Below are 26119 nucleotides of genomic sequence, written 5' to 3' on the forward strand. Positions count from 1 at the left end.
ATGAAAAATTAGAATGAAGGGGACTTAGAATAGAAAATCCGATTGGAATAGAGGTGAGAAAAACCGAATGGTTTCTCTATTTTTAGAGAAATAAAATGAGAACAAATGTAAAAAATAGTAGAAATTAGGCTTCTTTACAATAATTAAACGAAAGAAGAGAACAATAGAAAAAAATAATGCATAATCCTTAGATTGCTTCTAGTTTGGACTATTGACTTTTATATTCCTTTGTGAGTGGGACAACATGGAGGATAAACTCAAAAGGTGAGTGATTAAAAAAAAAAAAATCGTGATCTTACCATATTTTCCTTTGCCCTTGGTCTTAAAATGGTCTTATATCTCTGACAATGATGGAGGCAAAGAGGAGGCTAGAAAAGAATTAAAAGAGGACAAATAAGGAGCATAGGAGAAAATAAGGGGAGAAAAATGAGAAGAGAATAAACTTCTTCTCCCAGATTTTCTTCTCCTCCTATTTTTTTTCTTGGGCGGTCTTCTAGTTAGAAACATTAGGAAAATTGTAACGTAAAAAACACTTAGAAAGAAATTTGATTAATTCTTAGTGGGAGGGAAGAAATTTTTTCTAAAAATTAAAAAAAGTTCTCTTTTTATTTTTAATATACAAATTATACTTTTGAAAAATCATATCGAAGTTAATTTGGTCGTATCTGCCCCGAACACGCATGTGTTTTTTCTGCAACTTCTTCCTCCCTGCAGGATGAGGAAGAAAACCCGAACCAATTCTTTTGGGTCGGGTGAGGTTCCTTGTTTAACCCGAATCGACGCCCACCCCACGTATTGGCTCTCATGACCGTATTCAATACTCCTGACTTTCGATATGTACGGATGGCCAGCACGTGTTGGGGATACAGGTACGGGGTACCCCTCAGCGCTCTTAAGGATTCCAAAGGCCGTCTAATATTTACGAGACCATGAAACGAAAGCGAAGAAATGCTTACAGAATGTTTATTGTTTCCAGCAAAAGGTCCAAATGAGAATAGCGAGACTAGGATCACGGCAGCACCCGTTGCTCTTTTCCCGTGCAATTGAGCATTATCGGAAATAGTTTCAGGAATTCAGCTGGACTTTCAAGGTTTTCGCAGGACGGAGAAAGGAAGGTTCACATAGGCTGCTAGGCCATGTTGGTTGTGCTTTGTGGTTCTTGACAACTGAAGAAATTGACAACTCTTTGATTCTCGGTGTTGTGAACGGTCGGATTCCTCTGAAATCGGATTAGATGTCTCACGAGAGGCGCTCCACTTCTACTTTAAATCAGTCCGAAGAAGATAATCTGTAAGTCGTCATTTTTGTTCTGTGGATGCTATACCATTTCCATATCGGAGGTTTAATTTTGGAAGTCCTAAGTGTGTGGGACTTTCTAACTCTCATTTCATTTGGACAATTTTTTTTTTGCGAGTGGCTTATGTCAGAATACCGTCTCAGCAATGATGTTCGTCTCTGATAACTCGTGGTTATTCTGATTGACAGATCAACTCAATTACAGACTTTTTTTTTCTTATTTAAATGTTGAACCCCATGCCCTGGTGAGCCTTGAACTCAAGATCTCCCACCAGCAACAAAAACAGCCCCCGCATCCATTGAGCCAGAATTGCCAAATGATAATTTTTCTTATCATCATAAAATTGATAGTGAAGCTGTAGGAGGGTAAATGATACTCATATTTTTTTGCAAGTGCACATCAATCACATTTGGGAAAAAATTGTTAAATTGAACAGTAGTTAGGTTCAACATGTTACGTATATCTTTATAGCAAACTGACGTCTGATATGCCAATAAGGAATGACAAGTCTTCTTTTTAATTTATCTTGTAATCTTTTTATAAATATTAAATTTTTTTTGTTCTGTTTGTAAGGGTTTCATTTGTTAATCTCTCTATAGGCTTAAGTTACATAAACTTGGTCATTTAGGACCACGAAATAGTTAGTATGTACTTTATTTGATTGGGTCTAGTTTAAATAGTAGTTCCTTTGTGTAGAATCTAGTTTACCCAGAGTGCCTTCTCTGGAAAACCTTTCATATGATCCCTTTAGGTTCTGCATGAAGCAAAATTTCTAGTCAATTACATTGCTATTTTTTATTTTGAACTCAAGTCTTCGCACTATAAACAAATACAACCCCTGCCTCCATTGAGCTAGAGGTCCAATCCACAAGGCCACATGATTTCTAGTCATGCACTATTACCAGGAATTTTTCCTATCATGACAAAATTGATTCTGTAGGAGGGTAAATGATAATCAAATTTCTTTACACTCTGTATGAAGTCACATTAATCAGAATTGAAAAAAAGATTTTTAAAATGAACCATAGAGGCGTTCAACATGTTATCATTATCTCTATTTAGATCATGCTGACTTCTGATATGCCAATAAGGAATGCCATTTTTTTTTAGAATAATGAGAATTTCATTGAGAAAAGAGAGGAAAGAGTAACCTCATACTAGCTCAACCACCAACAAATGAAAAAAGAAATTAAATTACAATCAATGATCATGAAAACGAAAGAAGATCCAACTAAGACACTATCCAAAGAAATACCATTTCACACCAATGAATCTGTAATAGAGTTAGCTCCACTAGCTTTGTGAACGCATCCAACTTAAAAACTCTGACAAATGCTCTTGATCTCATCATAATTCTGAAGAAGTCTCCATGGAGGCTTCTTTGTGGAAGAAAATCAAGAGATGATCACTGAAGAATCTCCCTCTACTACCTGAAAGACTTTGTTTGAATACCTGGAGTCCATGTAGGAGGACATGGACTCAGTCTCTGATGAATCAAGGAATGACAAGTGTTCCTTTCAATTTAGCTTGTAATCTTTTAGTTAGCTTGTAATCATTATGTTAAATAGCACAAACTCTTTTTTCTGTTTGTTAGGGTTTCATATGCTAATCATTTTTTAGGTTTAAGTTAGATTACTTGGTGGAGGGTAAACATTTAGGGCGACCAAATGGTTGGGTCACACCTTGTTTGATTGGATTGTGTTTAAATAGCAGTTACAAGAATTACTTATTTGCTTGACCTTAATGTAGATTCTAGTTTACCTAGAAAGTTTCCAATCTAAGTATAATCACTTAAGAGTCTGCATAAAATTATCTTTTAAAGCAGCTTTTGTAGGGAGTGATTAGGACCATTTCTGCAGAGTCCTTGGACTATGCAATTCCATAGAAGCAGAAACTCAAGCCCTTTTGCATGGGGTCTAGCTTGATTCTCAGTCCTTAGCTCTTCTGTAATAATCGAAGGAGACTCAACTAATGTCATTGGCTTGAGGCAAGATAGATCTCCTCCCCCTTGGAGACTTGCGTGTCTTTGATGAAATCATTCCCATCTATAATGGGCTTAATTTCCAACGGTATTATATATATATATACACACACACACACGGCTGATCCAATACGAAAAGCCATTTGGTGCGAAACATGCGAAACGGCTATCTCTGCCGTCCGATCATGATCGGGCGGCATGATTGGGCAGCTGAGATAGCCGTTGATCATGATCAGACGACTGAGATAGTGTTTCGCATGTTTTACACCAAATGGCTTTTCGTATTCGATATATATATATATATATATATATATATATATATATATATATATATATATATATATATATATATATATATATATTTGAATGTTGATTATACAATCAAAGGCCCCCCTTGGTGAGAGTTGAACTGAATATCTCACCCTAGAACCCCCCATGTGATCATTGAGCTAAAGGCCCAAGCCACAATGGCAGCATATTAGGGTGTATCAATGCACTCTGCTGGTAGGGAATTGTTTTTCAGTTGTATACATGGCTTGAGGTTCTCCTCTCCATCAAATTTTGTAATTTTTTCTTTATATAAGCAATAAAATTGCATCACCATTTCCCAAAACAAAAGCAGCTTTTATATTTTTTAACGTTATTTATTGTGATAAATTGACACTCATTTTATGTGATCACTTTTTATTGTGACAGGAACTGGAGCGGTTTGTCTTTAAGTCAGTACTCACAGTTTAACTTACTATCTTGATAAAATAGTGGAACAAATTTTCTGATTTTGTCTGTGGGTATCTATTTTAGATTGAGTAGTTCTCGTTACTTATGAAATATTTTCCATACTACCAATTTAGGTTTCTTGACGTATTACATGAAGCTCCATTATCAGGCCTTAGGCAGCCTACAAGCATTCTTGGGAGTATCATGTACTGTTTGTTACTGGCAAGTATTTCTTTTGACTTAGAAAGCTACTACATAGTTTAGGAGGCAAATGCATATTGATCTTAATGGTTTGATAAGAACTTTTTATGTCATAACATAAAGTGATTATAGTTTTTTTTTCTCTTTCTAGGCAGGTTATGCTACACTGGCTGTGGCAGAGCCCTGGTTGTTTCACCCAATATCGGGATTGGCCCCTTCATTGCTTTGTAGTTGCAATGTTCTTCTTTTGGTTATCACAGGTGCTGCTTGATACATTTTTCTCTTGCCTATCTAAAACTAATATAAGTGACTGAGGCATCACTGCATTTGGAATTCCATTTATGGAAAATTTGGTTTGGTGTTCTATTGCCAAGTTATTGATTTTTAGCATATTTCTCCTTATTAAAACATATCCAAAGCTTGTGTGTGTCAATGTTGAGAGAAGAAGAAACATAAATTTTGAGAGAAATTGTGGGAAAAGTGAGACAAGAAAAAGGGAGCGGATAATAAGGAGGAGGAGGAGAGGGGGGTGGGGTGGGGGATGAGAGGGAGAGGAGAAGTTTTGAAATTGAAATGAAGTTCTGCAAATATGGGGAAAGACACTGCTTTAAATTGCTGCCATAATGAACTGGTTAAAAAAAAAAAAGCCTATTGTAATTCTACTCGCATGTCCCACATTTGGTGTGACCTGGAATGTGTTATGCTTATGTGATAGGTGTTAGTCCCTTCTATGATGGCTTGTTATTTTGGAGTAGAATTGGGCCCTACTTTTTATATTATTTGAAAAACTGCAAGCTAGTAAGAGAATTGAAGTTGGAGGGACAGAAAAACCAGAAAATAGATTTTAGCTACTGTAAAAGTAGGAGATTGAGGCCTAAACTGTTCACCCCTCACTTTTATACATGATGCAACGTGTAACTACCTATAACTGAACACCAAGTTGTCGAACTAATCTACCCTTGACTCTAATAAATTATAGATCAACTGTGGACTGGTTCCATAGATCACAGTCGAGTGACGATAGCATAGATCAGCTTGCCAACAAGTCATCTATACTTATTTTTATTCTTTAATTGTGGACTTTATTCATCATAAGCATTTTTTCCTTAGGCGTGTCCACTAGTTTGGCATGAAGTAACCATGTTTCAATCAAAAAATTAATTTATGACAAAACAACCCCTTCTTTGCTTCTTGCCACTTCAATGCTGAAGAGATACATTAGTGATCCCAAATATTTTGTTTGAAAATGTCTTTTTTAGTAAACTTTTATCGCCTCTATCCCTTGTTTGTTTCTTCCTCAGATGACTATGTCATCTATATATGCTATCAAATCACAACACCGGTGTCTCTCTTAAGCACAAAAATCAAGTGGTCTGGGTGATTGTGTCTGAAGCCAAAAATAGGCACAACCTTGCTGAACTTATAAAGCAAGATCTTGGACTTTGTTTAAGTTGATTGATCACTTTCTTCGATTTTCAAACCTTATTCTCCTCCCCTAAGTAATAAACCCAGGAGGTTGCTCCATGTACACCTCCTTAGCAAGATCTTCATACATAAAAAACATTTTTGATTTTTAACTGGTGCAACTGCCACCCTTGGTTTAATGATGAGAGCCAATGAAATATGAAGAGATGCTAATCTGCCACCCTTACCATAAGTTTGTGTATTGCCACCAATCTCACCTTTTCATGGGCTTTGTTTTCCAAAGCTCGGAATGGCAAGAACATGCATAGACGTAGACTTATCTTGTATCATTGAAAACCTCTTTCCAGTCTTTGGAGTCCATTCAAACTTACCCTTCTTTAAACAATCTGTGATGGGACTAATTCTGCTGCTGATATTGCAGACAAATGCTTTATAAAACATGGCAAGACCTGAGAAAGACCTCTCTTATTTATTATTAAAGTTGATCTCTAATAGTTTTTACCTTTTTTAAATCAACTTTTGTGCCCCTGTCATTAACCACATACCCAAGAACACCTTGCCTCATCATAGGACTACACTTTTTGAAGTTGATGTACAATTTGTGCTCTTTTAAAATAGAAAAAGAAGACTGAAGATGATTCACTTGGGGTATAAATAAGGATATCATCGAAGTAGACCACCACACACTTCCCTATAAGAGGTTTTAAAAAATGGTTCATAAGCTTCTTCTTTTTTTCTTTTGAAATAATTCTGAATTTTATTAAGAGAAGCTCAAACAAGCAGATTACAAGGGGGGGAAGCCTTCCCAAACAATGAGAGATTACTGGGAGGTTCCGAATTTTGCCAATTTATCAGCCAAAGAATTGGTTGATCTAGGAACGAGGTTCCAATTACAATGAATGGATGACACAATGTCAGCACTACAATCATTGATAGGCAAGTGGTGCTAGGGGGGAGCTATCTTTGGAACACTAGCTGATGATAGTCTTTTAGTCTCCTTCAATTCACAACTTGCCTTGGAGATGCTCTTTGAAGATTTGGAGGCCGAATAGAAGAGCACTTACTTCAGGAGTATTTTAATTAGCAATGCTCACCGGTTCTACATAGGATAGAATAGGGTCTCCACTACTGTTTCTGAAACCACCACCTACTCCAACCAGCCCAAGACAACTTAAAGCACTGCTATCAAAATTGAGTTTGATGCTGTTGCAAGGGGGAGGATCCCAGGTGGCCATAATTGCAGTCTTGCAAGGACCGCCATATGCGCGATCAAACCTCAATTTTCTTGAAGGGAAACACCTGATAGATAGGCAAACTCCTTCCTGGTATGTAACCAACTCGAGATGAGGCCCATTGCATGAGAAGCCGTGCTTTCTGGGGTACTAGTCTTGGAGTTGAATCTCCAGTTATTACGCTTGAGCTATAGGCACCATGGGACATGTGCAAGACATGCTAAGAGAATTAACTTGCCCAACCTAGGAAGGCGGATCCCCATGACCATCTCATAGGTGCCAAAGTTGTCCTGATGTGGCCCCATTTAGAGTCCAATCTTCAGAAAGATCTTCATCCAGACTTGTTAAGAAAATCACAATGTAATCGAACATGCTGTACTGTCTTACCGCACACACCACAGAGGGGACAAGTACGATCTGGGGCTGTGTAGCCTCTGCTATGGAGGTTGTCAGAGGTGAGCCTGATGGCCGTCTACACGAAAAATTTGATTTTACAAGGTGCTGAGAGCTTCCATGCCAAGTTTGCCTTGTGCTCATGCATATTGTAATCTTGCTTTCTGATATGAGAGTAGGTGGATGCAACTGTGAATCAACCATTAATACTGGGCTTCCATGCCAGTTTATCTACTGCATGCTCACGGAAAGTAATGCTGCTGAGTTTGGAGAGGAGAGCAAAAAACTGAAGTTTCCTCATCATTTAATCCCCGGCGGAATGTGAGACTCCATGAGTGGTCTCTCCAAGAATCTGTCATTGAGCAGAAGAGATCCCTTGCCACTCAAGAGAGCCCTGGGAAATCCTCGAAGAGGAGGTTATGTCCATTGCTTATATGAAAAGAAGTTGCATCTCTGAATACTAGGAGGAGCTTTTGAATTGATTTCCATATCGGGGATAGGAGGCAAGTGATGCTACCCTCCTATGGAGGTTCATAAGCTTCTTAAAAGTGTCAGGAGTATTTGGAAGTCCTAAAGGCTTGACCAACTGACATAAAGATCATCCTTAAGTTTAAAAATTTAGCATTGTTTCAATTTTTTTTTTTAAAGTAGTCTTCCATTATTTGCCAGGTCCTATTCTGATTTTGTGGTATCCACTATGTAAGTCAATCTTGGAAAACACCTTAGCACCATCCAACTTATTTTATATGTCATCTAGCTTTGGAATGTGAACCTTGTATTTAATTGTGATCTTGTTAATACCTTGTTGTCCACACACATTTTCCAACTACCATCTTTCTTTGGGTTAAGTAAAGTAGGAGCGATACTAGTGCTCATGCTCACTTGTATTAACCCCTTCTTTAACAACTGTTCAACTTGTCTTCATAGAACATCTTCCTTGGGATTCATTTCATAATGGGGTAAGTTTGGTAAACGAGCACCTGACAACTAAATCTATAACATGTTCAATGTCTCTAATTGGTGGTAACTTGTCTGGTTATTCTTTAGAAAAGACATTTAAACTCAACAAATGAAGGCTTTAAGTGAGTTAGGATCATAACAGGTTGAGGTTCTTCTCCTTTATTAACCAAGACATACATCTCTCTAGTTTCCTTAGCATCTTCTATTTATTTTCGTGGGAGAAGAAAGTAACCCTCTCTACTTTAGAAGTTTTAGGTTGGTTTTTTATTAGAATAGGAGCAAGGAGAATTTTCTTTCATCCTTATGAATCACAACAATGCTATCCTTCCCTTTTTGGGCAACATTATAATCATATCACCACAATCGCGCTAAAATTAAATGAGTAATATCCATATCAACATCAAAATTAACATTACCTATGGAAAGAGGCACCTTACTTTTCTTGGTAATCTATTGTTGGTATTTATCAAGCTAAGAAGGGATTTCAATGATGCAACACATGTAAGGCAAACTTGTCTATCATCACCTTACCTATAATATTTTCTTCACAATTGCTATGTTCCACTAGATCACACGCTAATCTTTTTACTATGCATTTGGTCCAAGACATTTTGTGGCATTGTGAATCTTGTTGAAGTTGTTTGGCTGTATGCAGGAGTCTTTCTACTACTTTACAACTGCTTCCTTCTTCAACATAAGCCTCTTGTACATACAGTACTTATCTTTCAGATCTTCATCATAATCAACCAAATAATCTATAAGCTGGTCTTGCGGGATAACACATTCATCCTTTGGTTCGAGGTTGGGTGAAAGTAGGGGTGGCATCAAACCGAGCCGGTTCGTGAGCGGCTCGAGCTCGGATTGGTTCTGGCTTGGTTTGATTCGATTTATCTGGATCTCGAACCGAGTTCAAGATCCAGATAAGGTTCGTTTAAGTTAACAAGCCGAGTTCGAGTGAACCATGGTTCGGTTCGAAAGCTCGCTAGCCGGCTTGTTAACTTAACGAGGCCTCGGGAGTCGGGAGGCGGGAGGTGGGAGTCGTCGACAGCCCCTCGCGGGAGTCGGGAGTGAGGGGGGGGGGGGGGGGGGGGGGGGATTCTTCCTCCCCTAGTCACCGTCGAGCCCCTCCCGTTCGTTGCTATGGCCGCTTCCGTCGCCGTTGACAATTGCTCGCCGGCCGCCTTTGCCACTGTTCGGTTCGATTTCTTCCTCCCCTTGTCTGCCTTCATCGCTGCTTCTGTTGAATCCGTCAGCCCTGACGACAGCTCCTTGCCGGCACCGCTAGACCCCACCTGCCCTCCTGCGTCGTCTCGGCGGAAAACCAGAGACCTAAGTTAGGGGAGATAATTTTTCACCCCCTGCGTGTGAAGACATCGTGCGATTTTGTACGTGCGAGATCATAAGCACGTGAAAAAAAAACTGTTTCTTGAACTCCGATTGTCTCTTCCTCATGGCTCTAGAAGAGACTCAAATTGTTTGAGGTACTCTCTTTAATGCTAATTCCACTCAAAGTTTTTCAAAAGAACAAATTGGTAGCATTGCAGAACTGCTGTTGTATGAATCCATGCTCCGAAGAAAAAACGAAAATGGGCATACGATTAAGTCATCCAACACCATTTTTCTTAAATTTTTTCTTTGTCTTCATGATTTGGTTTTCTAGTCCTTGAATCAGAACGATCTGATTGAGTACAAATGCACAAAACTAGCGTTGCTTTTCAAAGGAATGTTTTTGTGTTTGATTATTGAATAAAGTTTATGCATAATTATGCAGCTTTTATGAATAATTTTATGTATAGTGCATAGATAATTTTATGCAGGGTTAATATATAGAGGCTATGTCCAATTTTAAGTAGAGGTTATGCCCAATTTTATGTAAAATGTATGCGTAATTTTATATAAAATTTATTTGACTTGTATTTTATGCAAAATTTTAAATATAAGCTGGAGCTCGAACTCGGCTTGCGCTCGAGCTCGGTTAAAATTATTGGGCTCGAGCTTGATTACCATTTTAGGCTTGTGGCTAGGCTTGGCTTGAGCTCGAGTTCGAATTATTTAAATCAAGCTCGGCTCGAACATAGGCAAGTTCGGGCTCGACTCGGCTCAATGCCACCCCTAGGTGAAAGTATTAGACGTATGCCCTTTCTCACCAAATCGGTAGCATGCATTACCTCTAGGGTGTGAAAGGATTTTTTTGATGTACTTGCTTTCTTTTGTATCCCTTGGGACTGGGAATTGCTCCTTTGATAGGTGTTAGAAGTTTGGGGTATTTTAGGCATTTCATGGTGGTGCTAAATCTGTATTATTGTATCCAGAGGTCCCAAATTTACAGTTTGGAGTTGGGGTAGTTAGGATGTAATTTTCAGATTATTTAGATACTGTTTTTTGGATCTTATGTGCATGTCCCTATGTAAAGGGTAGTTCTGAAATTGGAGAGAAGATCTACAAAATCGAAAGAAACCTGTTCAAGACTTGTGTTACTGCTCTGATACTAGGAAAAATATGTGAATTAGGGAGAACATAGAAGAGGATAAAGAGTTCTGGAAGAGGAGCAACTTTGCTGCCTTGGAATCCGAGTCAGAAAGGCCCATCCAGCTTTTTTATAATCAGGGTTTAAGTGAAAATTTACAAAAGGACAAAAATGTCCCTCAATACTCAAAATTAGATATCTCCTAAAATACATGCCTAAATTGCATGAAAATTTTTAACTAGAGATAAAATAAGACATTCTCTATCTAATAGCTATACTATGAGAGAAAAATTTAATGTGGAAAATGACCAAAATACCCCTGGATTTGTATTGAATTTTTTGTTTTTTCTCTAATAGCCCATATGACAACAGTCCGGATTTTAATTTCTGTTATGTAGCTAAGGGATAACCCTAGTTTCAGCTAGATATAAAAAAATGCTTTTCTCTATGGTACATGGAGCGACTTCCTGAGTATGTTGTTCAAGGGGAGATCGACAAAGTTTGCAAGTTGCATAAATATATCTATGGGTTGAAATAGAGACCTCTCAAATCAAGTTTTTAACCCGCTTCCTGCATGCGGTGGCTTTCACTTGGCATCTCAGTGCCCCCTAAAAGTAAAGTTCTTCATTTGGAGCGCTTGCCTGAACAAAATTCTGTCAGGTGACAATCTTAGGAAGCGTGGCCAACTCAGGGTGGACACCATTTGTCCATTTTACCGATCTGCAGAGGAAACCATCAACCACCTACTCTTATGCCCTTTGTCTTGGGGGATTTGGACGTCGATTCTCAGTCGTATTGGTATCTAGTTTTGCTTTCCTGCGGATCTCCTTGCCACCTGTCGGATGCTTATTGGGTCTACTGTCCTCAGCCTTGGAAAAATGATGATCTTTGCTTGCTCAACTTTCATTCCTTGGGGACTCGAGGTAGAGCGCAACCAAATGCGGTTTAGCGCCAAGTTAGAATCCTCAGAGAGAGTCGCTGAAATTATTTCGAAGAATATTTCTACTTGGCTTCTCACTAAGAAAGCCTTCTCCCCCTTCACTGGATCCTCCATTAGAGATGACAATTGGCGTTGCCTTGCCTAGCTCCTTACGTGTTCAAAGCCCCTTATTGTAATTGAGTGGACCCCGCCAATGGCTGGTGTCCTTAAGTTGAACTTTGATGGCTTCTCTCTCGGCAACCCTAGGAAGACTAGTTTCAACGGAGTTGTTCATGACTCTATGGGCAATTAGATCGTCTCCTTTGCTGGTCCTCTCGGTATTGTGGACTCCATGATGGCTGAGCTCTACGACCTCTTCAATGGGCTCTGAGTTTTTCATGATCATTGCGTTGCCCCATTCACATCGAGGGAGATTCTGAGGTGGTGATTGGTTGGTGTGAGCAATCCTCAGCGCCTCCATGGCATCACTGGGACACTTTTTTTGAAATTATGGAAATTGTCAGCTTTTTTGATTGTTTTTGGTCTCACATCCCGAGATCAGCTAATTCCATGGCTGATGTTTTGGCCAAGCAGAGAGCCTCCTTGCAATCCCTGTTATTTGTGTTTGTTTCTCTTTGTTCTCTCTCTTAATAATCTTGATTCCAATTTGATCTATCTCTCCAATCCTTTTGGGAGAATATGACCGTTGCAGGACCGAGAGGGTGGGCCTTCCCAATCAAGCTTAAGATGCTAAAGCCGCTATTGAGGTCTTGGGCTTCTGAAAAGAAGACCTCCTCCTCAATTGCGAGAATCGATGCCCTTGCTCAGATAGCCGTTCTCGACTCGGAGGAGGAAGTCAAAGGTCTCTCTTCTTCGGAAGTCTCTCAGAGGTACGCCCTTCAAGGGCAATTGCAGTCCTTCGCCCATAGCGAGTTAGTGCACTGGAAGCAACGTGCAAGATTGAAATGGTTCTCCGATGGGGATGCTAATACAAAATTCTTCCATGCAGTTGCCTTTGCACGAAGAAGTGCCAACCGCATTGCCACGCTCAGCGTCAATGGTGAGGCCACCTCGGACCGAGCCCTTATTTCTGACTCACTGGTGAATTTTTTTGTAGATTTATACTCGGATCACCAACCACTTCGGCCCTTCTTCCAAAGGGTTAACCTTCAGGTTATTCCATCAGCTGTAGCCAGTCTCATCGAGCTCCCCTTCTCTACGTGGGAAGTTGAAATTGCAACCCTTGGTCTTCCTTTGGATCGTGCTCCTGGCCCAGATGGATTCAACGGGGAATTTTATCGTCGTTGTTGGCCCTTTATCAGAGGAGACATTTCCAGCATGGCCCGCTCCTTTTATCAGCATGGCATCAGATATAGGAGTATCAGAGCCTCTTCATCTCCCTCATCCCTAAAAAAGAGGGGGCTGAACTCCCATCCGACTTTCGGCCGATTAGTCTCACTACCAGTGCATATAAGGTGATTGCGCGCCTCCTTGCTAGTCGTCTTAGGGCAATCCTCCCTATTGCCATTCACCATGGTCAGAGTGCTTTATTAAGGGAAGAAACATTCTTGATTCAGCCATGGCATCATGAACTTAGTCGTCATTTCAAGGTCCGAAAGCTCCCCAGATTCATCCTCGAGCTTGACTTCGAAAAGGAATTTGACAGAGTTAACTGGAAGTTTCTGGATACCCTCCTGGGGAAGATGGGATTCGGAGAAAAATGACGCTTTTGGATACAAAGCTGCATCTCCTCTGCAAGCTACTCCGTCCTTCTCAATGGCACAACTTGCGGGTATTTTAAGGGAACCAGAGGAATCAGACAGGGAGACCCCCTCTCCCTCCTGCTCTTCAATGTGGTGGCAGAATACCTATCCTCCTTGATCTACTCGGCCAAGAACATGGGATGGCTCCTACCCACGACGGATTGCACAACTTATCGATATTCCGATTCTCCAGTTTGCAGATGATACTATTTGCTTCGGGGTTGGTACTATGGATCAAATCAGAAAATTATGTGCCGTGCTGGGATTATTTGAATTGGCTTCTGGTCAGAGCATAAACTGGGAAAAAACCACTCTCCTTGGCTATCATATTGATCCAGCTGAACTTCGGAATATGGCGGACTATCTAGGATGCTCTGTGGGAAATATGCCAGCTACGTATCTTGGCCTCCCACTTTTTGATTCTCGGCCTTCGGCTTCTCTATGGTCCCCCCTCATTGAGAAATTTGAAAAGAGGCTAGCCACTTGAAGGGGTAAACTCTTATCAACAGCGGGGCGTCTCACTCTCGTCAAGTCTTGTCTGGCGTGGCTTCCAAATTATCTGTTATTATTCATGCACTGTCTAGCCTTCGTTTGCTCCAAAATTGATGCCATCCGTCGACGATTTCTGTGGAGGGGTTCAGAAGATACCTTTAGATACCATCTGTTCAATTGGAAGGATATTTGCATGCCCCATAATAGGGGAGGTTTGGGCATCCGGCCTACAAAAGAAATGAACAAAACTTTTATGCTCAAATGGATTTGGAATTTTAACAACAAGCACAACAATTTATGGAAGAATATGGTAAAATTCTACCTTCAGTTTTCGGGTGCATGGTGGAGAGAGGGTGGCACTGCTCGCCTCCTATCCCCGATATGGAAATCAGTTTTCAAGCTCCTTCCAGTATTTAGAGATGCTACCGCATTTCACACGGGCAACGGAAGGACCCTTTTCTTCTAGTCGGATGAATGGTGTGCCCCCCGATTTCTCTCAGAGGACTTTTTGGGGCTGCATAGGGTGGCAAACAACCTCTCTTGCTCTGTGGCCAATTCACGGAGTGATCACTCGTGGAGTCTTCAGTTTCGTTGGGGATTAAATGATGAGGAATCGTTGGCTTTTTGTTCTCTCCTTACTATACTCTGCAGTACTATTCTTCGAGAGCACTCAATTGATAAGATGATTTGGAAGCCCAGTAATAATGGTCGATTCACTGTCACTTCGGCTTACTCTCATATCAGAAAGTAAGACTATAGTCCTCATGAGCACAAGGCAAATCTGGTTTGGAAACTCTCAGCGCCAAGCAAAATAAAGTTCTTCGTGTGGTCAGCTATCAGAGAACAGATTCTTACTTCAGACAACCTTCACAGAAGAGGCTTCACTGCCCCCGATCTCTCTTGTCCCCTCTGCGGTGAGTGTGAAGAGACAGTCCAGCATGTCCTCTTACACTGTGGATTTTCGTGGCAAGTTTGGATGAAGATATTTCGGAAAATCGGACTCCAATTGGGGCTACATCAGGACCTCTTTGGCACCTTTGAGACGGTTCGAGGGATTCTCCTTCCTCGGCTGGGCAAGTTAATTCTTTTAGCCTGTCTTGCTCATGTTCCATGGTGCATTTGGCTCGAGCGGAACAACCGAAGATTCAACTCCAAAGCTAGTACCCTAGACAACACGGCTTCTCATGCCGTCGGCCTCATCTCGAGTTGGCTTCATACAAAGAAGGTTTTTGCCACTCTTTCAGGGGTTCTCTTCGGGAAAATTGGAATTTGATCGCTCACATGTCTGGCCCTAGCAGAACCCCTAGAATGGTTATCTAGGATCCTCCCCCCAGTGATTGCATTAAGTTGAATTTTGATGGTATTGCTATTGGATGTCCTGGTCCAGCAGGAGCAGGTGGTATATTCAGAGGTCACAATGGAGACCCCATTCTTTCTTATGCGGGTTTGGTGGGCATTGCCGATTCTAATACTGCTGAAGTTAGTGCTCTGCTGTTTGGCCTCCAAATCTTCAGAGATCGTCTCCATGGCAAGTTAATCATTGAAGGCGACTCGAAGACGGTTATTAGTTGGTGTTCCAAAGATAACTTTCCCCCTTGGCGCCACCACTGGCCCATCACTAATAGTATTGCTGACATTATATCTTCTTTGCATTGTAATTGGAATCTCATTCCTAGATCAGCCAACTCTCTGACTGATAAATTGGCTAAATTCGGAATTTCCCAACAATCTCTCATTGTATGGGAATGATTCCCTCCTTTGTAATTTGCTCTTTTGAGCTTTTGTCTTAATAAAAATCAGCATCATTTAAAAGAAAAAAAATCTTGATTCCAAGAGAAGGAACCAAGAAGTAAGAAGGCAGAATTTGTGGTGAGTAACCATGGCAGAGCGGAGTGGAAAAACCCCGGACCCCCTCTTGGGACCCCCCCGACACTCCCCTCCCACCACGATAGGCATCCCTGAGCCCACCTCCCCAAGGAAAACATAGTTCAGATCATCTGGCGGAAACCAACCAGTCGCAGAAGCAACAATGTTACTAACCATTGCACCAAAAGACCGGTCTGTTAGCGAAGGCGCAACATGCATATTAAAGACAAGCCATTCCAACACTCCCCCGCACGGGGAACACCCATGTACAAATGCAAATGCACAATCCCTATACGGGTATGGCCAAAGACAAAGTCCCACCTATGCGGGGATGAAACAAACGGGGGGAGCGGGACTCGAACTCGAGACCACCTGCTCTGATACCATGTTACTAACCATTGCGCCAAAAGATTGGTCTGTTAGCGAAGGCGCAACATGCATATTAAAGACAAGCCATTCCAACAAGCAACAACAATGAAAGGGAACCGAACCTATAGCTGAGACATCCAGTTCGAAGATCCCAATGGACGACACAGAGTGGCAAACTGTCGTCAATCGTACATCAAGAAGGAGGATAAGGGTAGAGGATCCGTCCGAGCTCCACTAACAAAATGGCAACGGATCCATCTCCCTCCAGAAATCGAAAGAGAAAAATGGATCCTATATCTGAATCACTTCCTGATTAGGAGTGAAGCAGTCCTTCATCTCCATCCCTATCTAAGTTGTGGAAGTCTTCAACTTTATTCTGGAAAAGGTTTGGGGAGGCAAGCCAGGAAGAAGTTTTGGCAGGTCACTCTTCACGAGGGAACTGAAATTCCAGATCCATACTCCGTTCCATGGAGGAAAGCTCGAATGCTCCATTACTTAGAGGCACGGGAATACAATCATGGGTATGGTATTCCTTCCGCAAAGCCCCAACTCTGGTTTGGGATGGAAGAAGTTCCAACTTTCGATTGCCCAACTCTCCCAGAAACCAGCCGCATGAAATAATTTCAACACCCCTCACCAGGAAAAGGTCGGCTTATCTCCCCCCAACATTGCCCCTCAGAAAAAAATTGACCCCCACCACCCACCTATCCTCTCCAGAAAAAACCCGCAAACAATCCATCCACCCCTTTCCCTCGAGGAATAACCTCGTCTCCTCCCCAACTCCCAGGTTCATTGAAACACCCAGAGGCAAATGTCATACTCCCGCCTCTACCTCCCTCGAAATTCAACGACCACGAGAATCACATCTCACTGTTTCTACCAGATCAAGCCCTGAGGGAAGGAAGGAAGCGGTTATCGACGGCCGCAATCATCACAGTCCACCCTGACCATAACTCAGCAACGCAAATCAGAGATTGGATTAGGAAAAATGCATATCTGCGTTGGCCAGTGGATATCACGTACATCCAGGACAAGCACTGGCTCTTGGCCTTCAGGTCGCAGGAGGATAGAGAGGCATTGCTTCGACTCAAAAATGAGGTTGAATCCCCAATTATGTGTATGAATCATTGGGACTCCGACCTCAATTTGGTTGGTCAATGGGTAACTGCTCACGGCATCCCAGCGGAACTCCAATGTTGGTACACGCTGGATAGCCTGGCAAATATCTTTGGCAAGCTTGCTTGGGCTGATGAGAAACCATTAGATTTGCTATGGGAAAAATTCTTCATCAAGCCAAAATCCCTGGTAAGTAGATTCGAACTCATTGAGCTTTTTCCTGGCAATTTCTTAGCCTAGATCATTCTGGAATTTGATGAGATGAGCTGCCTACCCTCCATGACCTTCGACTCGCGAGCTTCTGAGCTGAGTCTGGCTCAATGTATTCTTGACTCGTTGAGTACTGAGTTAAATTGGAGTCATGCTTGCCCCGAGTCAAGGTCTGAGATAGCTAGCCCAACTCAGCAAAAGGAAACCTCGGTATCTACCCAAGGAACCTTCTCAAAGAAAATTTCAAATTTTGAAAACCCTAAAATCCAAAATCTCACCCAAACCATCACCTCACCACCACTCACCACCCCCAATAAGATTTCACCCCACATCACCTCACCACCTCCCGAAACCACCCTATGAGCTTGTCACCTGGCGCTGGAGATCAATTTTCAAACCCCCCTCATCTGAACCAACCCATTCCCTATTTATGTTACCTGGAGCGCCGTGCCCATCTGACCACATCATTTGCTTGCTCGCCACGTTGCCCCTCCTCGTTCAACCAAACATCACGTCATCCTTCATCTCCCTCTACATCCACCTCTTTTCCCATTGACACATACCATTCCATCCCCGATATCCTATCTACTCAGCATCTCTTGGAGCCCCGAGCCAACAACTCAAACTCACCCTGTCCCATGTCGATTCCAACCCCATGCCACCACACCTTACCGTCGACTGACCCTCTCTCTTCTAAAGTCACCTTCAGTCTCCCACCAATCCACCTGGATAATCATTCATCACTTTGACAACCTCACTGCTCCTCTCTGTACACAAAAATACGGCCCTTCCACACCCCCCCCCCCCCCCCCCCCCCCCCCCCCCCCCCCCCCCCCTCTACACACACACACACCTCCCGAGATAGCCCCCCACTGACATTATGTCCCCTCAACCCTGAAACCTTGAGCCCCTCACCCCCTAAAGCCAATTATGGTAACCTTCCCCGAGATTCACCAATCTCCCCCCTCCCCCCCCCTCACAGAGCTCACACCTCCTCCCCAAATAGCTCATCACCTTCCTACCACAATCCTTATGCCATCGTTCCTCCATGGACCCCAACGACCTCTGCTCGTGAATCTACAAGGCATGGAGTCGCCACTTCTTCTTCCCCCATCACCTACTCCAGGCGCACTCCCAAACAGAGAAAGCCACCCCGATCCCAAACATACTCCAGAAAGAAATACCGTAACAAAGGAAAAAGCACCGCTCCGGAACCCAGCTACACAACTTAGGACCCTCCCTCCTCCCCATCTCCCCCACGCCCCCAATGGCTCAACAACCATCCCATCCTCACCCGAAGGGAGCGGGTGGAAAATATGCAGCAACATATAATGGAACACTCGGTATGCGTTGTCTCCCCGCACCGACTGGAGAAGATGTTGGAGCTAACTTGGGAGTTCTCCAAGCTCTATCATGGCCTCTTTTGCTACTCAAATGAGGATATTCTTAACATCTCTTGGCCATGATAGTTCTATCTTGGAACGTTCAGGGAATCAGCTCGCCCTCCAAGCGAGACTCTATCAAAGCAGCTATTTTTGAATATAAGCCAAATATTGTAATTCGTTCTGAAACAAAGCTGCAGTGTTTTGATAATTCAGTGGCCTGTAGTCTCTAGTTTAATTCGGACCCTGAATGAGCTGTGGTTGATGTGGTGGGCCACGTTGGTGGCATTCTTGTCATCTGGAACCCAAACTCGGTTGTGGCAATCTCCATCGATCTTGGCCGTTTCTCCGTTTGCATTCGTTTCCGAGACAGAACTCTGGGATCTGAATGGGCCCTCGCAGTTATATACGGGTCATCTCAGCATGGAGACTGAGCCTCTTTTTGGGATGAAATAATGTCGAAGGTTCAACATTGGAATGTCCCTTGGCTTCTTGCTGGGGATTTCAATGCCACCCTCCGTTGCTCCGAAAAAAGCCCCCCAGCAAAAAGTATCACCTCCACAATGAGAGCCTTCTCGGACCTAATTAGCTGTCTTGAGCTCCTTGAGATTCCGCTATCAGGGAAAAAATTTACTTGGTCCAATGGACAAAGCCCCCCCATTCTTTCCAAATTAGATCGCTTCTTTGCTAATAATGAATGGATGCTCCTATTCCCCAATACTTTTGGTCAAGTCCTCAACAAAATTGGCTTTGACCACTGGCCAATCCTTATAAATACTCACTCCCCAACCCTCTCCATTCAGATTTGAAAACTCCTGGTTCTTTACTGAATCTTTTGTCCCGCATCTGAAGAAATGTTGGGAAGAAGTATCTCATCACCCAAACCCTGGACGGTCTTTCCCTTTGAAGCTCAAAGCTCTCAAGTTAGTTATTAAGCCCTGGGTTCGTAACCTCAATGTTGCTGCTGCATTTGCAAAAAACTCACATCCGGCACCGCCTCTCTGAGCTTGATCTACTCGAGGAGCAAAGGTCTCTCTCTCCCCCTGAGCTCATTTGTAGAAATAGCTTGAATTCTGACCTCTCTAAAATCCTAAAAAATGAAACCACACACTGGAAGCAACAGGCCAAATTCTACTGGTAGAATGATGGGGATGGCAATACAAAGTTCTTCCATGCCATTGCCTCGGCCAGTAGGACAACTAACTGTATATCCTCCCTTCTCATCGATGGAGAGGAGATTATGGATAGAGTCTCCATTCCTAATGTGTTTGTGAAGTTTTTTACAGATCTATATATAGAGGAGTGTTTCAACCGCCCTATCCTCGACCAGATTGAATTCAGCAATATCTCTGTGTTTGATGCTGCGCAGCTAGAGAGACCATTCTCCCTAGAAGAAATTGATGAGGCGGCTCTTGGAATACCAATGGATAGAGCTCCTGGGCCGGACGACTTCAATGGCGAATTCTACCGAAAGTCCTGGGACATTATCAGAAATGATGTTCATGCATTTGTCAATAATTTCCATCAAGTAGGAATCACCCATAATTCCATTGGTGCCTCCTTTATTGCCCTTATCCCTAAAAAATCCAACTCAGCCCTTCCTCAAGACTACAGATCCATCAGTCTAACCACAAGCTCTTACAAAATTCTAGCACGCATCCTCGCCAAACGCCTTAAATCTGTTCTCCCCAGTGTTATCAGCCCATGTCAAAGCGTTTTATTGCGGGCCACAATATCTTGGACTCGACTATGGCAGCTTATGAAATTCTTCATTCCTTTAAAAAATCGAACCAACCGCGCGTGGTTATCAAATTAGATTTCGAGAAGGCCTTTGATAGGGTCAACTGGAAGCTGATCGACCACCTTTTTGGTGAGATGGGTTTCTCCATTCGCTAGAGATTCTGGATGAGACGTTGCATCTCAAATGCTTCTTACTCTGTTCTTGTTAATGGCAAGCCTTGTGGGTATTTTAAAGGTTCTAGGGGTATCAGGCAAGGAGATCCTCTCTCCCCTTTTCTGTTCACCCTCATTGGGGAGCACTTGGCTGCCATGGTCGGACTGGCTAAAACGTCAGGTTAGCTTAGGCCTATCTCCTCTGATCTGGCTCTAGACGTTGGCCTCCTTCAATATGTGGATGACACTATCATTTTTTGTGACGGTTCCCTTAGCCAAATTCACAACTTATGTGCCCTGCTTAGCTTATTTGAGATCTCATAAGGGCAAAAAATCAGTTGGGGGAAATCCTCCATTTCGAGATACAACATCAAGCCAGGTTTGCTTAGTTCAATGGCTCGCTATCTGGGGTGCAATATTGAAATGTCTGCTGGAATTTATCTGGAACTTCCCCTGACTCCCATGTTCCCTTCTAAGGCTTCTTGGCACTCTGTCATTGAGCTCTTGGAAGGGCGCTTGGCCTCCCGGAGAGGGAAATTCCTCTCAAAAGTTAGTAAATTAGTTCTGATTAAATCCTGTTTACTCGAAATTCCCAACTACTTTTTATCCATGTTTCGTTGCTCCGCCTCAGTCAGAAACAGAATTGAGCTTCTAAAGAGAAGGTTCTTTTGGGGAGGGCCAAATGGGGAAAAGAAATATCATCTTGTTAAATGGGAGGAGGTGTGCAAACCAAAGTCCTTTGGCGGGTTGGGTATTCAGGATGCCACCACCACAAACTCTGCTCTCCTTCTTAAATGGATTTGGAAATTCAATCTCCTTCCTGCCTTAATTTGGAGAGCTCTCATTACGGCAAAAGCTAACTAGCTTTCTGGATGGTGGATTGAGGGGGGACAATTCTATTCGCTCTCACCTATTTGGAAAAAAATTGTTAGACTTCTTCTTGAATTCAAAAAAGCAGTAAAATGCTAAATTGGAAATGGTACCTCAGCAAAATTCTGGAATGATTGGTGGACTGGTCATTCTTGTCTCAAAAATAGCTTCGAAGCAATCTCTTGCCTTTCAGGTAACTCTGAGGCTTTGATCTCGGACATCTGGTCAGATAGTGGGGATTGGAATTTAAACCTCAAAAGGAGTCTCTCTGATACTGAAGCTATTCTTGCCTCTGAGCTCTTTGATAGCCTCCCAGTCAGAAAGCCCAATAACTTAGATGATACTTTAATCTGGACTCCATGCCCAAAAGGGTCTTTCTTCATTGCCTATGCCTACAAATTCCTATGCAACACATCCATAGCCCATCCAAAGCATCTTGCGGCCTCTGCCTGGGACCTCCTTACCCTGCCATGTGCTAAAATTTTCATTTGGACCACTTGTAGGAATAAAATCCTAACCTTTGACTCTTTAATCCGAAGGGGTACCCACATCCAAGACCCACTCTGCCCTTTCTGTAAAGATGTCCCAAAAACTGCCAACCACATTCTCTTCTCATGTTAGTTTGCCCATTCGGTCTGGACCTCCCTTTTAAATAAAATTGGGCTCCAATATTGTGCTGCGGCAAATTTACCAGATACTATCTTCTCACTTATTGATTCCGGACTCCCAAAGTTAGATAAAATGATTATAGCATGTTGTTTTGGTCATATTATTTGGGTACTATAGAAAGAGCGTAATAGGAGGAAAGTCAAATTCAAGTCCTCTCCTTTTGAAGTTTTGATAGAGCAAATCTCCGGCCAAGTAACTATTTGGCTCCTTCACAGAAAAGAATTTAGAAATTTTAGTGACACCAACTTCAGGGGAAATTGGCAGATAATTGCATGTGTCTCTCAGCCTTCTCGCCCCCTGATCATGGCTATATGGACCCCGCTTCCACTCGGCCATTTCAAGCTTAACTTTGATTGTGGTGCTCTCGGATGCCCGGGTCCTACGGGTTTCGATGGAGTTATTCACAATGCGAATGGCGACCTCCTCTTCTCTTACGCAGGCCCCCTTGGCAACTCCGACTCTACAACAACGGAATTTTTGGGACTATTACAAAAAATCAAAATCTTCTCAAATCATCTCTCGGGTTCTCTCTACATTGAAGGCGACTCAAAGGTGGTCATCAACTGGTGTGCGAATTCCATCAAGCCCCCGTGGTGTCACTGGGATATGTATTCGGAAATATGTAATTTATTTTCTCATTTAAATTATAATTGGAAGCACATTCCTCGCTCTACCAATCATTTGGCAGACACCCAGGTCAAAGCGGGCATTTCACTCCAATGCCTTGTTGTGGAGGTAGGCCCTCAGACTAGGTTTGATTGTACTTTTTTCTTTTTATCTATATACACACTTCTTTGAAAAAAAAATCGCCTTTCATAAACAAAAAAAAAAAAAAAAAAAAAAAAAAACTTGTGGGATGAGGACAACTCGTTATTGAAAGACAAGATCATGTATGGAAGATTATTTGGAGAATTGATATATGCGATTGTCACAAACCTGATATTGCTTTTCCTGTTAGTGAGATGAGTCAGTTTATGGAATCTCCATGCAAAGTTCATCTTGAAGCAGCTTAGAGAATCTTACGGTATTTGAGGGGAGCTCCTGGGAAAATGCTATTTTATACTCCTCATGATCATCGAAAGATTGAAGGATATTCTGATGCGGATAATGCTGGGTTGAAACTTGACAGGAAATCTTGTATAGGGTTTTGTGTATTTGTTGGAGGAAATCTTGTTAGTTGGAAAAATACAAAAAAAAGTATGGTAGCAAGGTCTAGGGTTGAGGAGTATTGATCAATGGCTCTCAATGAGTGAGATCATGTGGGGTTCATTTTGTGTTGGAGTTTAAAGTTGCAGTTGAAGAACCTATGGTGTTTAAGTGTGACAATGAAACAACTATGTTCATTGCCTGTAATTCTGTCTTCCATGAGAGGACAAACATATTGAAGTTGATCTTCATTTTGTGAGAGATGTAGTGATTGGCGGCAAGTTGATTACATGATATGTCACGATCACTGAGCAAATTAGTGATGTCTTTACAAAACTTCTTGGAAAGCAAGACGTCAATAACTTTGGTACCTAATTGGGTTTGTTGGATATACACGCCCCAACTTGAGGGGGACTAATAGAAGTCGAGGGTCTTTTAGTCATTTCATAGTGGTGGTAAATATGTAATATGTAGCCTGAAGGTCCCAGATTTCTAGTATGGAGTTGGGGTAGTTAGTATGTAATTTTCAGATTATTTAGATGCTGTTTTTTTGGTTCTTATGTACACGTTCCTATGTGAGGGGCAATTCAGTCTTTTTGTAATACATCTTAAGAGGCTAAATAAAATAGAGATGGGGTCAACTTCTTGTCTATTGAGTTTGCTCTCAATGAGCCCTCTTTTTCTTCTCCCTCTCTCTTCTTGCTTTTTTCTTCTTTCAATCTCATCTCTCATCTCATTTTACAATAGGCTTATGTCATGGGAGAATAGCTTATTTTAGGCTGAAAGCCTGTGCTTACTTGTTGGTCTTCTTTAAAAACTTTTTTTACCTTATTTTGATATCCTTTCAGACCTTGAAGAATCCTCACATAAGACCTCCCAACGGCTAGACTTTTGTAAGAAAACTTTATAGAATACGTTTCAACTTCTGTTTTTTATTTTTTATTTTTTTTATTTTTGAGAAAGACCACGGTTTCAATGGAAGTGTTTCAGCTTTTGTAGCTAAGTGAACAGCTTTATTAAGTTCTGCCTGAAGATAATGTCTTTTGAAAAATAAAAATATAATGCATTTTGTGAATTAGTTTTGGCCAAATCATTACAAAATGAGCCCAAAGAACTCAATGGCATATGCTTGTCACTTCGTCTGCCTTGTCAGCAGTTCTAGTGTTACTGAAACAGAAACTGATCATACTCCGTGGAAGGAATTGTGCATGTAAAAGTTGTTTCATTCATGGCCAAGATTTGATTGGAGCCTTTCCCATCCTTGCATGTATCATTTGAGGTTGTTCCCTTCATATAGATGCTTCTTCAAAGTCATCTTCATCCTCAATGGATTCATTTTGGACTGGTGGGAGTAGCAGGCTTTGTTGGTTCATTGGTCGCTCCCTTTTGGACACTCGATTGCAAGTCCCGTTGCTGATAGGGATAGTTTCAGTATGCTTGATTTGCAAGCGTGTCATTACTTTAGCCATATGTTGCATGGACATGTGTAGACCTTGGAGAGTTCCCAATATTGCTCCTCACAGTTGAGCCATTTCTTGTGTGAACCAGCATGTCTTTTACATTGATCAACAGCCATCACAGAGAAAATCCTGCTGTTGTACCACTGACGCGTCTAACAGTCAAGAAATCAAGTGTTTCCTTTCTGAAATCCTGAAGAGCAGAAATAGAGACTAGGGAAAAACCAAGACAGTTTCTGGCATTCTTCTTTTTAAGGATAGATTGCTCAATTATAACCCTAAACTGATATTTGATACAAACCATGTCCAAAAAGACCAAAATGATCCTATTAGTTGTAACTTATGAAGGGTAAAAATGCCTAGAAATCTTTACTACGAAAATAACAGAAAAATCAAAGAAAATAAATATCCTAAACAATTTGGGCTTGGGCTTCTTCTTTTTTTTTTAATTTTTTTTTATCACTTTGAATCTATCAATTGTATCCAAGTAAGATTCGGTTTACTTCTCAACATCAAGAGCCTTCTAAGAAAATGACAATTTACCTCAATGTTGTTATAACTCTCATTGAAAATTTGATTATTAACAATAAATATGACGATTTAATTATCACAACATATCACCATGGGCTTGTCAACTATGAACCCAAATTCTTTTACTATGTTACCCATGTCGATTCACATATAGTGTGTGCTGTTGCATGATATTCAGCTTTAACATTACCCTCTGTTTAAACTGCTTGCCTCTTACTTTTCAAAGGAACAAACTTACCACCAATAAAGGTACAATAGCCACTGATAGTCTTTGTGCTATATTGGACCTTGCATCTTCTACATTGGAAAAATCAGCAATGTTAAGATGATCATGAGATCTATAGAGCAGACTTTTTCTTGGGCACTACAACATCATATGAGGCTAAAAACCACTGCTTACAAAATATTCTTAAATTAAGATTTACTCTATCCTCATCCTTTGTTAATCCCAACATTGCTAACCTGCCATTATTTTTTTATTTTTTTGAGTGAAAGCTAACCTGCCATTATTACAACCTTAACAAAGATGACAATAAATTAAGGAAGATGAAGAGGAAAAGGAAATGGAGAAAGAGAATTTTTTTTCCAGTGTGGAAATATAAAAATAAGTATGATAATAGTGCAGCTACAATTGTAATTGCCTCTGCTTTTCTATACTAAATACCTCTTATTGGTGTACTCATGCGATAATTGTATCTTTACAGGCATGTTCCAACAGTATCTTGTTTACCAAGTAAAAAAAGTGCGAGTGCAGGTAATCCTT

At 41.6% G+C, this 26119-nt stretch overlaps 1 protein-coding gene across 2 annotated transcripts in view; it reads left to right on the plus strand.

Annotated features, from left to right (window-relative positions):
• Nucleotides 1-941: 941 nt before the first annotated feature.
• LOC137958915 (protein FIP1-like) overlaps nucleotides 942-26119 on the plus strand; it is an 80606-nt gene continuing 55428 nt past the window's right edge. For both annotated transcript variants that reach the window (XM_068806123.1, XM_068806124.1), the window contains exons 1-4: nucleotides 942-1290; nucleotides 4130-4221; nucleotides 4352-4456; nucleotides 26061-26110. In XM_068806123.1, coding sequence (XP_068662224.1) covers nucleotides 1235-1290; nucleotides 4130-4221; nucleotides 4352-4456; nucleotides 26061-26110 — 303 coding nt within the window. In that variant the 5' untranslated portion in view covers nucleotides 942-1234. The remainder of the gene's footprint in view (nucleotides 1291-4129; nucleotides 4222-4351; nucleotides 4457-26060; nucleotides 26111-26119) is intronic.

The sequence above is a fragment of the Aristolochia californica genome, unplaced genomic scaffold (assembly GCF_029961685.1).
Source record: "Aristolochia californica isolate CCGP_79_NKW_82.1479 unplaced genomic scaffold, dmAriCali1.0.hap1 SCAF_3, whole genome shotgun sequence".
NCBI classification, from domain to species: Eukaryota; Viridiplantae; Streptophyta; class Magnoliopsida; order Piperales; family Aristolochiaceae; genus Aristolochia; species Aristolochia californica.